Source organism: Sinocyclocheilus grahami, unplaced genomic scaffold (genome assembly GCF_001515645.1).
Source record: "Sinocyclocheilus grahami isolate Dianchi unplaced genomic scaffold, SAMN03320097.WGS_v1.1 scaffold5.1, whole genome shotgun sequence".
Taxonomy (NCBI): domain Eukaryota; kingdom Metazoa; phylum Chordata; class Actinopteri; order Cypriniformes; family Cyprinidae; genus Sinocyclocheilus; species Sinocyclocheilus grahami.
In genome coordinates, this window is record NW_015505184.1 from 4,080,668 (window position 1) to 4,099,874 (window position 19,207).

The window sequence follows — 19,207 nt, forward strand, 5'->3', positions numbered from 1 at the left end:
CTTTTGACTTGCTATGATATTAAAGTCATCTTTTTTCTGAATGTACAACAACAAAATTGTATCGTTTTCTTACAGATGTGCCTGCAACAATTGAAAGGGCCCGAATAAATGCACTGTAAAGTCAATACATAGGCAGTGCATTATATTTGTGACCCTGGACCACAAAACCAGTCTTAAGTCGCTGGGGTATATTTGTAGCAATAGCCAAAAACACATTGTATGGGTCAAAATTATAGATTTTTCTTTTATGCCAAAAATCATTAGCATATTAAGTAAAGATCATGTTACATGAAGATATTTTGTAAACTTCCTACTGTAAATATATTAAAACTTAATTTTTGATTAGTGATATGCATTGCTAAGAACTTCATTTGGACAACTTTAAAGGCGATTTTCTCAATATTTGGATTTTTTGCACCCTCAGATTCCAGATTTTTGAATAGTTGCAGGGATTAAAGTTGCTGTCGCTACAACAGATTTCCGTCAGTTCATAAAGACAGTCACTTGCTTCATTCCTGAATGATTCAGCCATTCGAACAAATCAATTGAATGAATGAGTGATTCAGTGATAAAATCAGTGACTTGCTGCCACCTCTGTAGTACAAATTAATTTATTAATACTAATTTCATATGATTGGTAACTTATTTGTTTTATTCTACATATTGTTTTAAATAGAAATTTTAAAAAGATTATAAACATAAATTTTTGAATTTGACAGATGAAAATGATGCCATTACAAAGGTAAAAAGAAAATACTCCTGCAAGTCACTTTAAGGAGTTAAATGTCACATCGTATTAGGAAGGCTAATTTCGAAAAATTGACCCTTATGACTGGTTTTGTGGTCCAGGGTCACATTTGACAAATTAATAAGCATATACTGATTTGTGATGTCCCACAAAAGCACTAGGTAAGATCTTTACCCTGCTATAAAAACTAAACATGGTGTAAAGTTGGTTATTCCATATTTATGTGGGCATCCTTCACCAGTTATTACATAAGACACCCATTAAACAACACTGTTTGTCATACGCATACTGCACAGCAGCTGGAGTGTCTACCTGAAACAGAGCTTGTTAAATCATGAGCCTATGAAACAGGACTTACTGAAAAAGGTAAAAGTGTAAATAAAAAATGGGATGGGGCAATGCTATGCATCAGAGTTTAAAAATGTGAAGAAATGCAAAAAACAGTTCTCTGAGCTCTTAGCATATCAGCTACAGTATTGAGGAAAATATCATCAGAGGTACTAATACGTTGACTTTACGCTAGAACACACATAAGAAAACACCATGAAAACATACTAGTGAGATGGCTCAAATTATTGTTTCGCATAGTTAAACAAGAATTTTCAAATAGACACACACATACATGCACATGCACGCCCATTCGCTCCATACACAGATCACACAGCAATTATCTTGGTTAACCTGCCAGCATAAACTTGTCCTTGATATGCAACATTGGAAATGTAGACTCAATACATATTGGTAGTACAAAACCTAAGGGTAAAAATAGCGAAAGATCAGTGCAGCTTTGCATAGTACCTTCACATTAAAGCAAAACGTCAGATTTGATGACGAGAGAAACACTGATGAATTCAGAGCCGAGTAGAATGTGAAGATCTCTGAGCTACAAAGCAACATGAAGGTGTTTGTACACACAGGATAGGAAACTACAACCAAACTATCATCCATGATCATTCAAAAAAAGGCTACTTCACATCTATGTTAGAGGATAGGAAAAAAGCTTTGTCTGTAATTACAAAAAAGGGATTCGAAAAGGAAAAAGGGTCAAACCACCAAACAAAAGTTGACAAAACATTCAAATAATTGTGTACTTGTACACAAAGAGACTGCATTATCAATTAACAAACAGGCTTGAATGTCAAAAAAAAAGAAAGAAAATGAAAAGGGAAATAGTAGCGTTCTCTTTTTTTTAACTCCATGGTGGGAATTGGCAGCTGCACACTTCCAGTGGAATGCCATGTGGTGCTGGTCCTCTCCGTATCTTACATACTGCCTAATGTTTTATGTTTCTGTAAAACACAAAATTATCCCCATTAAAGACACTTAACCAGGTGTATGATGTTTTGTTGTCAGTTGAAGCAGATACTGTATAAGGCAGAGACAGTCCACTCGACCATATGTGAATGCTTGTTTACTCTTGTGCATTAACTGGATTAGACTGATTTTTTTTATATACATTTAAGGTTAAGAAGCACCATTTATGGTACCATATTGTTGTCAGATTTTGGTTTGGTTATGAATATGGCTACTGAGAGAACTAACTTGCCTTAAAATGACTTTCTTGAACACGCAATTTTAACATCTTTACGTACATAATTATATGTAAAGATTTACATACAGAAAATAAAAAGACATGGAAATATAACCAAATCATTAATAAAAGATAAGACAATAAAGCAGTAACACTAAAAATATATATAGATACATAGATAAATGGAAACAATACAATGCAAAACTAAGTAAAGAGAGGAGAAGTGAACTGCATGAGAAAAACATCCTTAACGAGATCAAAATTTCAACCATGATGAAAATGAATCTCAATGGACAAAATTTGATTACCTGTGGGCTCTACTTCAATTTGTTCTTCTGTTTGGTTAATTTCCTCTGTTAAATGAATAAACAAATGTACAAGTTAATAAAGACAAAGATAACAGACATTGAGCCAAAACAGACATTGAGCATAGAATGTATGACTCAACACTGTACAGATCAGGAAATCATCCCATTCTTTATATCTTTTATATAACCATAAAATTGAATTACCAACCTGCTACGTCCTCCTCAGGCTGCTCTTCCTCAGCAGCTGCATCCTCTGTAACAAGACAGACACATTTCACAACAAAGCAAGCATAACTTCCTCTGTTATCTGTGTAGTATCTGATATTATCAGATAATGTTGGCATCCACATTATTGTACTTACTCTACTATTTTAACAAATAAGATATTTTGGGTATTATTTCTTGCTGCTATATAATAACCATCTGCGAGTGAACCTGCAAAAAAAGAAAAGAAAAAAAAAAAAAACATACCCTCCTCTTCTTCCATATTCTCTGCCTCAAGCTCTGTTTCACCAAACAAAAGTTGACAAAACATTCAAATAATTGTGTACTTGTACACAAAGAGACTGCATTATCAATTAACAAACAGGCTTGAATGTCAAAAAAAAAGAAAGAAAATGAAAAGGGAAATAGTAGCGTTCTCTTTTTTTTAACTCCATGGTGGGAATTGGCAGCTGCACACTTCCAGTGGAATGCCATGTGGTGCTGGTCCTCTCCGTATCTTACATACTGCCTAATGTTTTATGTTTCTGTAAAACACAAAATTATCCCCATTAAAGACACTTAACCAGGTGTATGATGTTTTGTTGTCAGTTGAAGCAGATACTGTATAAGGCAGAGACAGTCCACTCGTACATATGTGAATGCTTGTTTACTCTTGTGCATTAACTGGATTAGACTGATTTTTTTATATACATTTAAGGTTAAGAAGCACCATTTATGGTACCATATTGTTGTCAGATTTTGGTTTGGTTATGAATATGGCTACTGAGAGAACTAACTTGCCTTAAAATGACTTTCTTGAACACGCAATTTTAACATCTTTACGTACATAATTATATGTAAAGATTTACATACAGAAAATAAAAAGACATGGAAATATAACCAAATCATTAATAAAAGATAAGACAATAAAGCAGTAACACTAAAAATATATATAGATACATAGATAAATGGAAACAATACAATGCAAAACTAAGTAAAGAGAGGAGAAGTGAACTGCATGAGAAAAACATCCTTAACGAGATCAAAATTTCAACCATGATGAAAATGAATCTCAATGGACAAAATTTGATTACCTGTGGGCTCTACTTCAATTTGTTCTTCTGTTTGGTTAATTTCCTCTGTTAAATGAATAAACAAATGTACAAGTTAATAAAGACAAAGATAACAGACATTGAGCCAAAACAGACATTGAGCATAGAATGTATGACTCAACACTGTACAGATCAGGAAATCATCCCATTCTTTATATCTTTTATATAACCATAAAATTGAATTACCAACCTGCTACGTCCTCCTCAGGCTGCTCTTCCTCAGCAGCTGCATCCTCTGTAACAAGACAGACACATTTCACAACAAAGCAAGCATAACTTCCTCTGTTATCTGTGTAGTATCTGATATTATCAGATAATGTTGGCATCCACATTATTGTACTTACTCTACTATTTTAACAAATAAGATATTTTGGGTATTATTTCTTGCTGCTATATAATAACCATCTGCGAGTGAACCTGCAAAAGGAAAAGAAAAAAAAAAAAACATACCCTCCTCTTCTTCCATATTCTCTGCCTCAAGCTCTGTTTCCTCCGATGTGGAGTCTTGTTCTTCCTCATCTTCCCGAAATGGCTCATCTGTTTCCTCTATAACTTCCTCTTCTGTTCCAGCTTCTTCTACAGAGACTGATTCCTCAACTATCTCTTCGGGTGTTTCTACATCTTCCACTGGTTCTGTTGCTTCAGGTTCCTCCACTTGTTCAGGTTCCTCTACTTCTTCTTCTACTGGTACAAGCTCCTCTACTTCTTCTTCTACTGGTACAAGCTCCTCTACTTCTTCTACTGGTTCATGCTCCTCCACAGCTGCTTCTACTGGTGCAGCTTCATCTACTGTTTCTTCCACTGGTTAGCTCGGTTTCCTCCGATGTGGAGTCTTGTTCTTCCTCATCTTCCCGAAATGGCTCATCTGTTTCCTCTATAACTTCCTCTTCTGTCCCAGCTTCTTCTACAGAGACTGATTCCTCAACTGTCTCTTCGGGTGTTTCTACATCTTCCACTGGTTCTGTTGCTTCAGGTTCCTCCACTTGTTCAGGTTCCTCTACTTCTTCTTCTACTGGTACAAGCTCCTCTACTACTTCTTCTACTGGTACAAGCTCCTCTACTTCTTCTACTGGTTCATGCTCCTCAACTGCTTCTTCTACTGGTACAACCTCCTCCACAGCTGCTTCTACTGGTGCAGCTTCATCTACTGTTTCTTCCACTGGTGCATCCTCTTCTACTACTTCTTCTATGGTCTCTTCCACTGATGCTGCCTCTTCCTCCAACACTACCTCCACTGCTTCTTCCACCTGTGCAACCTCTTCTTCTACTGCCTCTTCCAGTGGTGTATCTTCTACTATTACTTCTTCTACGGATGCAGCCTCTTCCTCCAACACGTCCTCAACCGCTTCTTCTACTGGTGCAGCCTCCCCTACTGCTTCTTCCGCTTGAGCAGCTTCCTCAATCGGTTCTTCAACTGGTATGACCTCTTCCTCTTTTGCAGGCTCTTCCACTGCCTCCTCAAAAGCCTCTTCCTCAACTGGAACAGTCTCTGTAAGCTCAGGCTCTTCCTCCACAACTTCTGGTTCTTCCTCTGGAACTTCTTGCTCCTCTTCAACCTCTGGTTCCTCCTCAGCTACTTCATCTTCTACAGCAGTGGGCTCTTCGTCTACTTCCAGAGGTTCTTCTTCCACAGGAACAGGCTCCTCTTCCACAGCCTCTGGTTCTGCAAGGAAAAATACTATTATAGTAAATATATTCAATAGATTGTACTATGCTCTTATTGGTAGGTGCCAATATATGTGATGTGTAGAACTTTGTGAATGCCCCAATTCAGCGGTTAGGTTGAGTTATACTGGATCCTTTTGTAGTACATACATACATACATACATACATGTATACAGCTACACAACACAATATGTGAGAGTAAACAAATAGCAACAATTGCACATTGTAATTTCAGAAAATACTATTATAGTAAATATATTCAATAGATTGTACTATGCTCTTATTGGTAGGTGCCAATATATGTGATGTGTAGAACTTTGTGAATGCGCCAATTCAGCGGTTAGGTTGAGTTATACTGGATCCTTTTGTAGTATATACATACATGTATACAGCTACACAACACAATATGTGAGAGTAAACAAATAGCAACAATTGCACATTGTAATTTCAAAGGACATAATAAAAGCCATACCCGGTGGTGGCTGAGCTGCTTCTTCAACTTTAGTGGCCTGGATTTCTTCCTCCACGATAGTTTCAGGAGCTGATTAAGAAACAAAACTAATAAACTTAGCTTGAAAGAAAACCGTCTGTTTTTCTGGATTGAAAGCCTTTATTTATCAGTCCTAAAACACGCTTGTAAAAAAATGCTTTACTAAGATTTGAAGTTCAATTATACAAGCCTTCTGTAACAGGTCAATGCGATTACTCTCATGTCATGTTATGCAAGAACTTTTGTGGTATGTGGTAAGACTCGTTCATCACTGGCAGGCATTTCAGTTATAAAAGTGTCCATCAGAATAATTTCTACATAGCAAACAGGTGGTACATATACACACAGAACACCGTCCTTATGAACACTGTTAACATTTAATGATCCACTAGATAAGGCCAACTCCCCTGCAATCAAACAAATGTTTAATGCTTATATTAATCTTATTTTTTGCATATACTTTTAAAATGTACTAAAAATATAGGTTTGATGACAAATTAAAAAATATATATATATTTTTTTCAGGGTCAGGCAATTTCATCTTGTAACAATGGCAGTAACTTGTACATTTACTTTCCTAACTTACATATCACATTAAATGTCTATTTGTGTTATAAAACCCTGCATCTTATTTTATTGACCTACAAAGATATTGTTATGCATCAACAAATTCTCACTGCACCCTTATTTATTGCATAAAGCTCCCGTGTAGGATTCTACTTTACCTTCTTCCACAGGTTCAGCAAGGGTTCCCTCAAATGATTCACTGGTCTCAATGGTGGATTTATCTTTCAGCCCTGAGGATTTTACATGTGGATGTGCATACATGAGGCAAGCGTAGTATACAGTCACATGAAACAAGCCCTCTATATGAAGAGCATTACACTTTCAAAAGGATTTCCATAACCTTATGACATTTGGTTTACTTTTGCACTAGAGCTTTTTCAGTCCTTTGTTTTACAGGCACAAAAGTATGTGTTTGAGATTTGAAACAGACCAATAGGAAAACAGAGGAGAGGTAAAAGGAAAAGTTTATAGATATTATTAGTGAACAGACACATATTCTTGTCCAGTTTTAATACAACTGCTTGTTTTTCTTGTATTAATCAACATTGAAAAGAAAAACACTCAAGGCACTGATAAAACAAATCAGGGGAATCATATAGTTTATTGATAACACAAGAACGTTCTCTCTTAATAAAGTATAGCTACCTGTTGTATTTATTATAAAATAAACAAAATCAGAGGAACATCAATGTTGAAATCTCACACTATAGCTAGTATTTTGTAAGAGTAAACCAAAATCCTACCCTCAAACAAAACAGACATATTTTAAGAGAAATAAAAGAACTTCCACATGACGATCGGCATATAGCACCCTTGTTCTGCTTTTGCTTCTACTAATCTCAATGTTCTGATTAACATCACTGATTATCTCTCATATATAGAGACAAAAGGTCTTGCCTTCAGTCTACAAGGGGTGGTCTCTGGAGACTCACAATGGCCTGAGATCAAATTCAGCCAGATGTTAACAAATTACACAAAAGACAAAAAGATCTAACAGTAGCTGATTTGCTGCCTTACGGTTTCTTTTTAGCTGCAGCCTTCTTTGATTCTTTGCCTTTTCCATTTTTCTCAACTTTTTTAGCATCATCATCAACAACGGGTTTCTCATGAGATTTCATTTCAGCCTCTGGCTTTTCCTTCACCTCATCCTTTTCCACCTTCTTAGTCTTCTTTGCTTCTTCAACTTCTGCCATTTTCTCCCTTTCCTCCTTCTCCTTTCTAATTAGGCATTTCAGTTATAAAAGTGTCCATCAGAATAATTTCTACATAGCAAACAGGTGGTACATATACACACAGAACACCGTCCTTATGAACACTGTTAACATTTAATGATCCACTAGATAAGGCCAACTCCCCTGCAATCAAACAAATGTTTAATGCTTATATTAATCTTATTTTTTGCATATACTTTTAAAATGTACTAAAAATATAGGTTTGATGACAAATTAAAAAATATATATATATTTTTTTCAGGGTCAGGCAATTTCATCTTGTAACAATGGCAGTAACTTGTACATTTACTTTCCTAACTTACATATCACATTAAATGTCTATTTGTGTTATAAAACCCTGCATCTTATTTTATTGACCTACAAAGATATTATGCATCAACAAATTCTCACTGCACCCTTATTTATTGCATAAAGCTCCCGTGTAGGATTCTACTTTACCTTCTTCCACAGGTTCAGCAAGGGTTCCCTCAAATGATTCACTGGTCTCAATGGTGGATTTATCTTTCAGCCCTGAGGATTTTACATGTGGATGTGCATACATGAGGCAAGCGTAGAATACAGTCACATGAAACAAGCCCTCTATATGAAGAGCATTACACTTTCAAAAGGATTTCCATAACCTTATGACATTTGGTTTACTTTTGCACTAGAGCTTTTTCAGTCCTTTGTTTTACAGGCACAAAAGTATGTGTTTGAGGTTTGAAACAGACCAATAGGAAAACAGAGGAGAGGTAAAAGGAAAAGTTTATAGATATTATTAGTGAACAGACACATATTCTTGTCCAGTTTTAATACAACTGCTTGTTTTTCTTGTATTAATCAACATTGAAAAGAAAAACACTCAAGGCACTGATAAAACAAATCAGGGGAATCATATAGTTTATTGATAACACAAGAACGTTCTCTCTTAATAAAGTATAGCTACCTGTTGTATTTATTATAAAATAAACAAAATCAGAGGAACATCAATGTTGAAATCTCACACTATAGCTAGTATTTTGTAAGAGTAAACCAAAATCCTACCCTCAAACAAAACAGACATATTTTAAGAGAAATAAAAGAACTTCCACATGACGATCGGCATATAGCACCCTTGTTCTGCTTTTGCTTCTACTAATCTCAATGTTCTGATTAACATCACTGATTATCTCTCATATATAGAGACAAAAGGTCTTGCCTTCAGTCTACAAGGGGTGGTCTCTGGAGACTCACAATGGCCTGAGATCAAATTCAGCCAGATGTTAACAAATTACACAAAAGACAAAAAGATCTAACAGTAGCTGATTTGCTGCCTTACGGTTTCTTTTTAGCTGCAGCCTTCTTTGATTCTTTGCCTTTTCCATTTTTCTCAACTTTTTTAGCATCATCATCAACAACGGGTTTCTCATGAGATTTCATTTCAGCCTCTGGCTTTTCCTTCACCTCATCCTTTTCCACCTTCTTAGTCTTCTTTGCTTCTTCAACTTCTGCCATTTTCTCCCTTTCCTCCTTCTCCTTTCTAATTCTTGCCATGGCCTTTTCCACATCCTCCTTCTCTATTCTCTCCCCCTCCTCTTTCAGCCGAGCCTCAGCTCTCTCCCAGGCCTTGGCTTCCGACTCCTCCCTGATATGGTTCAAGGTCCTCTCTTCCTCCTCTTTGGCTAGGATGTTCCTCACTTCCGCCAGAGCCAATTTAGCTATCTTCCTAGCCTCCACTCTCTCGTGGATGATGGTGAGCTGCTGTTTCAGAGCTTCCCTTAGCTTCAACCCAACGTCTTTGGTGTGGGAAAGCTCTGGGGAGAAACTTTGTTTGATGATGTAATCATGGTAACTAAATCTTATCACTACACACACCTCAAGCCACAAGGCAATTAGTTGTAATGATGCAAATCATTTCACATCAGAACGCCCTCATTAGTATGTTTGTGATATCCTCCACACCAGTGGTTCTCAACTTACTTAACTTGACGGCCCCCAGCTGTCCTACAGAATATTCGAAGGCCCACCATATAGGTTAAATATTTCAAGTATTTCTGCTGTAATTATGACAAAGCTGCTCATTTAAAAAAATGTTTTAACAGAAACTGTAAATCGTGATATATTAAATGAATTGACCAAAATTCATGTGATTGTACTGTATGCTTCAATAAATTCTTGGCTTATGGAAAAAACGAAGAAAAAACTAAATTTAAATAATTCAAATCATCCTGTGGCTGTGGAAGTTTGGAATGGCTCCCTAGACAGCCCTGGCTCCCAGGTTGAGAATCACTACTGTACACACTATATTAGAAGATTATGTATTTAGGATGTTTATAACAAGTCCACAGTTCCCCAATATTATTTGCAAATAGCCTGGAAAAAAGTATACACAAGGCTTACATGTGCATGTAAGTTCCTTGTCAAGTCATCATTGTCCATGCAAACTCATAAATGCCAACTAAAAAGGTGGTATTGTTAAACACTCCTTGGTTAAACACAAAAATAATATGTAGCTTAAAATATCTCATGTCAGCTCAGTCATGCAAACAGAAACAAGTTGATCAAGTAAACGCCTTCCAAGATCCCAAACCACACTAGAGGCTAGTCTGCTGCATGCACTCAGACCAAGTGTGCAAAATACCTCCTTTTCTCCTGGAAACCTCTTTCTTTTCATCTAATTTAAATGAGACAGACAAATAAAGTCAGTGACTGCTACTTAAAACAGTTGTTCAATGTAGGCCTAAGTCCTGCCTTTGAGGTCTTCTTCATACATTTCTTTGACACTAATGATGTCAGAGAGTATACAGCCCATTCACTCATATCTGGTCTGATTCTATTGATTGAGTAGTCATGCGCAATGCTCTGTAAAACACATAATGCATGATGTCTAACAATTCTGATAGAAAATCTCTGTAAAAATGATTTTGAACAAAAAAACAAAACAAAAAAAAGTTACAAAATCACTATCTGAAAGCAGTGTATTTTTGTACAACATATGAGAAGCAATCTTATTAACAACAAAAAAGCCAAACCAACAACTTTAACATATGGCAACAACTGCAAAATAATTAAACCAAAAGATCTGAATTGTTAATTTACCAAAATAACACTTAAACTGTACTTGAAATATTTGAAAGCATAATTGTGATATATGTGGTATTAAAGTGAAAAAATTAATTTTTCAATCTAAGCTAAATTCCTAATTCTACACTTCCAGACACAAAAGCAGCCATTTTGTAAATAATTCCTGCATACGGTACTTTTTGCATACAAAACATTTAACATTCACATTCATAGCCCTCTCAATTCCCTCCTAGTATTACAGGAGCCATATAAACACTGTATTACTTATCAGGCACACCATTTCAGGTGCTTTAGATTGGCAGGTAGGAACTGATTGTTGACGGTTACAGAACTCTGGGGTTCAGGAGACGTTTCCTACACACGCCACTGAACTAATTCCTGGCTGATGAACTGATGAAGTTCCTGAATTGACAGTGACACCCATTTATTAAAGGGATAGTTCACCCAAAAATGAAAATTCTGTAATTTATTACTCACATACATTACTCACCCTCATGTCGTTCCAAACCCATAAGACCTTTGTTCATCTTTGCAACACAAATTAAGATATTTTTTATGAAATCTGAGAGCTTTCTGATCCTCCGTAGACAGCACCACAACTTCAATGTTCCCAGGTCCAGAAACATAGCAAGGACAACTGTAAAATAGTCCATGTGACATCAGTGGTTCAACCGTAATTTTACGAAGCTACGAGAATACTCTTTGTGCGCAAAGAAAACAAAAAATTATGACTTTACAATGGTGGCACGCAGCTGCAGATGGGATAAGGCGGAGAAGAATTGTTGAATTAAGTCGTTATTTTTATTTTCTTTGCGAAAATATCTTAATTTGTATTCTGAAGATGAACAAAGGTCTTAGGGTTTGGAACGACATGAGGGTGAGTAATTAATGACAGAATTTTCATTTTTGAGTGAACTATCCCTTTAAATCAGCTACACATCCATTTACACCATAGTTAACAAAATTCAGGTAGGAAATTTGTACTGAGGTAATACTGCAAGAGGGGTGGGATATATTCATACTGTAGATCTAAGCTATCATTATTCTCTAAATCTCTGATGGAGGAGAGCAAAGGCAACTCACATGACAAAGACTAAACAAAAACAACTGACAATGTCATATAAAACTGCCTATTCTGTACTGAGCAGTAAAAAAAAAGTTTAAAGGAAATATAAAACACAGAAAGATCCATCTCCGCTGAGTTGCTGAGGATGCAAATCACCCCAAAATGCAATTATTGTAATATTAAACGGCTCAAAATAAACTATTCAGATCCTAAAGACAGAGAGAAATGATAATGATAATCAGATTATAAACAAGATGTCACATGTACAGTGTTAAATTGCAAGACTCAAATAGAAATACATACTGTTGTTCATGATATAAGGGAACTTAGGCATGCAGCAAAGGTGATATGTTCAACTTACAGCACACTAAGGTCATATGCAAAAAGGTAAATAGAGTATTAGTAGCTGGAAACAGCCGTTGCCAAAGAGCTGCAATGAAGCATAAACTACACAAGTTCAATATTTACAAATATGTAAATGTTCATAATGACATCATCTTCTCAAGAGTTCACAGGTCCCAAAGAGACTGTTGGCGATCTTCCCAACAAAATATTTCTTCAAGTGTTAGGAACAGAATCAAGTCGTCAAAGGAGCAAGTCCTCCACTAATAAAGTGCATCTGTCACAAATGCGGTAGAAAACACGACTATTGATTTTGAAGGCCTAAAATAACGCATGTCTTTTGGCCCTGAACCCCTTCAGTCTGTGACGCGCCAGCAACATCCTCCGCTGCTGCCTCGGTTTCTTCATCCTCTAGCGTTTCAAAAGGACTCACAATGTCATAAAGGAAGGTGAAGAAACCTTGAAACCAATCAGTGCCCTCTTCCGCTAAAATATCGAGGACTTCCTCAAGGGAGTCTGAGTTTTCTTTGCTGCCATCTTTGGTCAGCCCTACGCAAACGGGAGAATAAGGAAAAAGAGAAAGAGAGGGAAAGAAAGAACAGTGGGAGAGCAAGAAAATAGAGAGAGGGTGGTGTTGGTTTGCAAGGTTTAGTAGATAAGGATTCAGTGCTATAAAAAAAGAGGGTAAAGATGCTATTAAAAGCATAAGATGAAGTAAAGGAGAAATGGGGCATGCATGGGAAGGACTAGGTGGTGTTGGTTTGCACGGTTTAGTAGATAAGGATTCAGTGCTATAAAAAAGAGGGTAAAAATGCTATTAAAAGCATAAGATGAAGTAAAGGAGAAATGGGGCATGCATGGGAAGGACTAATGGGGCTGTTTGTTGTGAAATCAGTTAAACTGCATGCTAAATGAGAAAATAAATCTCTTTATTTTCTCTCCTTACCATGTGACTTTGCCTTAAATGTAATACTGGCAAGTTGGTCTAATTTACAAACTCATGCAATAAGGCAATAACCTCTCATCACTTCTTCTCCAAAATGGTATGTTGTTTGAACAAAATGATGAAAGTACCATGCACGTGCATCTGTCGGATTTAATTCAAAACTGCACAAAAGTGAACCAAAGTCAGTCATGCAAAATATCATCTGGTAGAAAATGTCATTGGAAATCACTTCACTTGCCTAGTAGTACTTTAGCATCTTCCACATCAAAGTCTCCATCACCATCAGCATCATAGGACACGAGTTTACCTAGTAAAGTAAAGTGAATCTCATTTAGTCATTTGACATGGGTTGTGAATAATTCATATTTGAAACTAAAGGTCCTACAAATAGTGCTGTGAAATTGCTCATATTTGTCTTATTTCAAATAAGATTAAGGACACGTCTTAAAGAAACCTTGTACTATTTGATATAGTTCTGTAGCAAGTAAACCTGCATGGTAACACGTTATAACAACTTTCCTCAAGAAGTCATTAACAAACATCATTAGATTAACATTTTATCAAATTAAAATTATTAGAAAATACACTACAGTCCAAAAGTTTTGGTGTCAGTTTTTTTAAGTTTTTGAAAGAAGTGTCTTATGCACACCGAGGCTGCATTTAAAAAATAAATAAATACAGTAAAAACAGTACAACTGTGAACTGTTATTATTACTACAATGTAAAATGACTGGTTTCTAATTTAATGTAATTTATTACTGCAATAGCAAAGCAGAATTTTTAGCATCATTACTCCAGTCTTCAGTGTCACGTGATCCTTCAGAAATCTATAAATGCCTTTTGATCAAGTTAATGCATCTTTGCGGAATACAATTTCTTTCTTTCAAAACAAAATCTCACTGACCCCAAACTTTTAGAATACTTTTATATAAATGTAGTGTGCGTTTATATTAAAGTATGAAAAATTACACTAAAACAGAACTAACAATCAAATTCACTTCCCTGCATTGTAACTGAAGATGAGAGGTTCATGGTAGTGATTCTATTCACTGGTTCAGATTTCATACCTTGTAATACCTCTGAAAGATTATAGCGCAAGTCCTTCGCTTTGGCTGCATGCAAATTAAAAAATTACATATAACATTTATGTCAAAAGTATTTTTAAAACTACAGCCATTTATAAAAAAAACTCTGAATAATAGAAACTAAAGACTCACCAATTACACCTTGATAGTCAACAAGGTCAAAATACACCACAGCTACAGAGGTCCAGACGCCCAAGAGAGCCAAAACCATGAACCAGGTGAAAAACGAGGTTCCTCCTCCAACCTCTGCCTTCTTTCCATTTTTATGTGCCTGCTGTGGCTTGGCCTCTGAAGTATAAAAGAATAAGATTATACAATATCAGGAAGAAATTGAAAAAAAATGTTTATGAATATAAAACATTTTCATTTAACAAAATCAAATCAATGCAGCACAGCAAAACCCTCATGTGAACGAAGAATGCATGCTCAAAATTAAACCATGACTTTGAAAGTGAGATTAGTCCTTTAGTATTACGGCACACACAAGTATTCACTCAAGGCCACTAGTTAATAGACTATGTAACATTAGCTTTGAAGCTGAAAAAATACTGGAGACCAATCAATTCTTTCTACATTCAAATGCTGTATAAAATCCAATAGATGTCCGGTTCTGATGAAAGATTCCCTGTGAGATGTTTAAATATTCCACATGAAATCACATCTATAGCAATCACAAGGCGACAAAAGTCTAAAAAAAAGTGCAGTTATTCTGAGGCTTGTTGACACTCCTCATGGAACTGCGGTATAAATACATCTGCATTCAGAGCTCTAGTAGGAAGAATGAACAGGTGTTTTGTCCGCTACGTTCTGCTAGGTCAAACCACACATTTGTTCATGCGCACACGCATGCTACAAACGTTAGTAACAGATATACAGAGAGCAATAACAACACTAAAGTGTTACGACAAAATAAATTATCTTTTTGTAGTTTGCACAGGTGCATATATAAACTGACTGCACATTAAAACTTTATAACAATACATTTTTAAGGTACCTAAGCCATCTCCCCCTTCCCCCCCCCAAAAAAAAAACATTAAATTGTTGCTGCTCATATACACAAAACACAAATGCACCATAAAAATAAAGCATTAAATAAGATTACATTCATTTTCAAATGTTAAGGCTCTCTCTCACACCCCATGTCATCTCTCGTCATAAAACGATATTCCAAATTATAAAAATACTACACCGGTTTCTTCGTTCACCACCTTGACCTCTGCATTCGGCTCCCCCATTCCTCCAAGCAACGTGGGGAAGAAGAGAGCGTCTTTCACCCCAATCCTACCCCAAACCCCTGTAACAACAGCAGGTCTCCTGCCTTTTTGTTCCTTGTGAATTGAGCCGGAACTTAATATGGAACTCGACCAGCAAATGGATTATTTTTAGAACTGTCCGCTTGAAAGCCAGAAAATCTCAAGCACCCATACGAAAGGGTAGAGGCAAATCCCACTCCATCCTGCTGTTCTTAGTCACATATGAAAGCTGAAAAGGCTGAATGGCCTTCCAAATTACTATACTTAACAAAAGAGTAGCACACAATGGAGGATACACTGCTTCACTACATACATGCATTTTAATGACCTGCAAATCAAACTTTGGAAGGCGTTTTCCAGCCTCCAGGCAGAGGAGCATTTAAATCCTGGCAAGTGACTCTCCTGCCACAGAGCTATTTATTTTCCATACAAGGACCGGTCTCCCGAGTTTCTTGATGAAATAATAAACATGTTAGTGGTGGCTTCTGCAAACTAGCCATATAGCTAAAACAGAAAAACCTGCATCAGACTAACATTATCAGCAAAGTAAAACGACCATGATGTACTTTCGTAACCCTCTATCCTCATCAAGAATATCACTTACTCAAAAGATCTCTCATATCTCTTGTGCTGCATTTATTTGATCAAAATATAGTCAAAACAGTTATATTGTGAAATATCATTACAGTTTAAAATAACTGGTTTCTGTTTTAATATATTTTAAAAATAAATGTATTCCTGTGATGGAAAAGCTCAGTTTTATTTACTCCGCTAAATATGTTGATTTGGTGCTCAGGAAACATTTCTTATATTGTCAATTATGAAAACAGTTATGTTGATTAATACTTTGATCAGCATATTTGCTAAAAAAAAATTTTTTTTTAAGTATTAACTTCTTACATATACATATATACATACATTTAATGCAAACCAAAGCCCCAAATCTTTGACTTTTAATATTTAAAACATTGCATTGATGTGGAATGTGGATTTGAATCTTTTAGCAATATCAAAGCTGCATGCAAAGTTTGGACACAAGGCACACCCTCTAGACACACATACTTAACTCGTCTCTAAATCTACACATAGTCAAAGGGCTGCCATTATGACTTAATCAATGTCTTCCCCTCCCCCATTTATACCTGCTATGAAAAACAGTGCTTAAACTCTTTTTGTAACTCATGCACTGCTTTTGTCGTTGCTTTGACTATGCCTTTGTGGTACACAATGTTCATCGTCTAGCTTGCATAACATTGTAGTGGAATGTGTGCCTTGAATTACCCTCTCTTCTTCAGTCGTACCTACACACCCCACTGTGTAAAGCAAGCAGTTCCTGTCTGGTCAGAGGAATAAACCCTGGACATTAACCCCTTATGTGATCTTATCAGCATATACACCCCCGACTGGAATCTTGAATGACCAGCAAGCTAACACTGCTGTAGAACAATAGATCATACACTGGTTTAAAAGTCCAGTGGGTTTTCTGATGTCACAACAGGAGTTCAAATGTTGCATACGTAAACATTATTTAGTCCAGATTTTCTTATGAATGCCAATAGTGTTGCTTGTTATACACACACAAATGCATTCTTCACTCTATGCATGAAACAGTACATTTAATATTGTGAGATGCACACTGCATTTACCAAAGTCAAAATAAAATATATTCTACACAACCACATATGTCAGAGAATTGCATTGGATTAAATGCCCTTGGAAAAACAAACATGCAAGGTTATTTGAACAGAACAGTGGAATCAATGAGAAAAAACCCTTGAGAAAAAACACAAAATGCAAGCACGTCATGACAGGCTGTCATTTCTTTACCATTTCTGTGGCACTCAGCAAGTTATTCTGTGCAGCTGAAATGTTCCCTGAAAGCAATGATTTTGACATTTGATAAAAGAGGGCATTGCACCACTTTATGAACAGCTGAGTTCACTTTACAAAGCAATGCATTATAAATGCATCAATCTAAGGATAGTGGTTTTGTAACTGTTAACCGTCAGTAGATATTTAAATGGGTGTGGCTCTAGATTATCATCATTACAGGAAAAGTGTTCCATAATGGATAAACACAATAAAATGTAACGTTTATTGGAGAGAATTGGAATGCTTATGGCAAATAAGAAATGGTGGTTCAAGTGGCACCTCACAGACACCAACAACATAGAAATATGATGGCATTTGATTCCTGTATTCAGGTATACAGTTCATAACTGCATTTATTCAAATCTGCTTGGTCTGCTTTATTGGCTCAAAATATAGAGATAACCACCATAATATTTCAGGTTTTAAAATAAGGAGGCCACATGATGAATTAAGCTTTTCCATGAACAAAACAGGCTTTACCATGAACAGTAGCTAACAAACATAAATAGAAAGCGCACAGTTGCCCTGACAAACAGGGTAACACACAAAACACAAATTAAAAATAATATAACTGAATGCTCATGCATGTAAATACATATTTTAATCGTATATGGTGATGTAACTTACAGTTGACCAATTTAACGGTTTTTACGGTAACATTTTACGCCGTTTTTACGTTAATATGAACCTTTTTACAGTTAAAAGTCAGCAGCACATATGATAAATCTATACCCCGTGACTAAAATTTCACTGTAGGGTTCATATACTTTCAACAGTCTACCACTCTTACATAACCACGCACTTACTAAAGTCAATAATAATAGCTAGATAGCTAAACCCAACGCCAGGACGTTGTTAACCAGCAGTGGGGTCCTGCAGTGTGGCAGAATGTCTTTTTAATTACGGAGTGTGTGGGGACATGGGACCCTAGAGGACACGTGTAACCCCTCCCACGCTCTCCCAATATTGACACGTGGGCATTTAAGAGCTCGCACTGGGGCAACTCTTGCCCCAGTGCGAGCTCTTAAATGTCCAGTCTCTGGCTCCAGCGATGTGCAAACATGTATCTGAAAATGTAGGTCATTTGCTGCTGTCGGAATTAACAAACAGTACGATAAACTAGGCCCTGTGGCGCTCGTGCAAGTAAGTTACGATTAAAAGCATGCAGAAGTTCTGCAACCATTTCGTCCAATTTTCCAAGTGTATAGACACGTTCAGGGGGGTTTAATACACCCCTGTTTTGGACAGAAAAGTTCTTACTCGCTCAGAATGTAGCAACGATTCAAAAACGGTTTGTGGTTACAGTGTAACACAACTAGCCTAGTTTACATATCACGACTGTAGCCGACACAGTGCATTGGGGTCATTGTAATTATTTTACTTGTTTATCATTTCTTCACATGGCGTTTAAATTAGATAAACAAAAATCAATCTTGCCGTCCGATTAACTTTCAGGCCTTCGCAGAAATGCACGTATTTTTGACGACAAAACATACACACCTTTTTTGACTGGTCCCTTTGCATTTTTCTTAGCCATTGCAAGTGAAAGTTCTTCGACGTCTCTTGTTCTTTAACAAATTAATTGACTGTAATTCCAGTTTCAGTTCTGGTACTGATGTCCTGCAAAAATCAAATCCCTATGCTTTCATACACCGAGGCCCATAGCAGGTAGCCCGTCCCCCTTTTGAGTGACTGAACATTCGACCAATACTGTCCAGACAAAGCCATTGTGGGCGGGGCAAAT

General features: G+C 36.5%; 1 protein-coding gene across 8 annotated transcripts; it reads right to left on the reverse strand.

Annotated features, from left to right (window-relative positions):
- Positions 1 to 1,940: 1,940 nt before the first annotated feature.
- Positions 1,941 to 19,153, reverse strand: LOC107584723 (probable serine/threonine-protein kinase kinX). 8 transcript variants are annotated; one of them, XM_016271472.1, is made up of 11 exons: positions 15,528 to 15,977; positions 14,471 to 14,626; positions 14,321 to 14,365; positions 13,492 to 13,560; positions 8,296 to 8,367; positions 6,041 to 6,109; positions 4,716 to 5,566; positions 3,059 to 3,092; positions 2,796 to 2,837; positions 2,588 to 2,632; positions 1,941 to 2,037 (listed from the first exon to the last, which is right to left on the reverse strand). In XM_016271472.1, the coding sequence occupies exons 1-11, from the start codon at positions 15,571 to 15,573 to the stop codon at positions 2,030 to 2,032; spliced, it is 1,437 nt and encodes a 478-aa protein (XP_016126958.1). In that variant the 5' UTR covers positions 15,574 to 15,977; the 3' UTR covers positions 1,941 to 2,029. The 8 variants fall into 8 exon arrangements, with proteins under 8 accessions (XP_016126958.1, XP_016126935.1, XP_016126942.1 ...); XM_016271449.1 differs by having other exon boundaries at positions 2,796 to 2,840; positions 15,528 to 15,975; XM_016271456.1 differs by having other exon boundaries at positions 2,796 to 2,840; positions 3,059 to 3,086; positions 4,710 to 5,566; positions 15,528 to 15,975.
- Between the last annotated feature and the right edge of the window lie 54 nt (positions 19,154 to 19,207).

What these genes read in the sequence shown, in the direction of transcription:
- LOC107584723 (XM_016271449.1), bottom strand. Translation starts at nt 15,573, where the DNA reads ATGGGGGAGCCGAATGCAGAGGTCAAGGTGGTGAACGAAGAAACCG. An exon ending in GAATATGGAAGAAGAGGAGG is followed by an intron (nt 2,841 to 3,058) that starts GTATGTTTTTTT and finishes GTCTTGTTACAG; the next exon opens with AGGATGCAGCTGCTGAGGAA. An exon ending in GCCTGAGGAGGACGTAGCAG is followed by an intron (nt 2,633 to 2,795) that starts GTTGGTAATTCA and finishes TTCATTTAACAG; the next exon opens with AGGAAATTAACCAAACAGAA.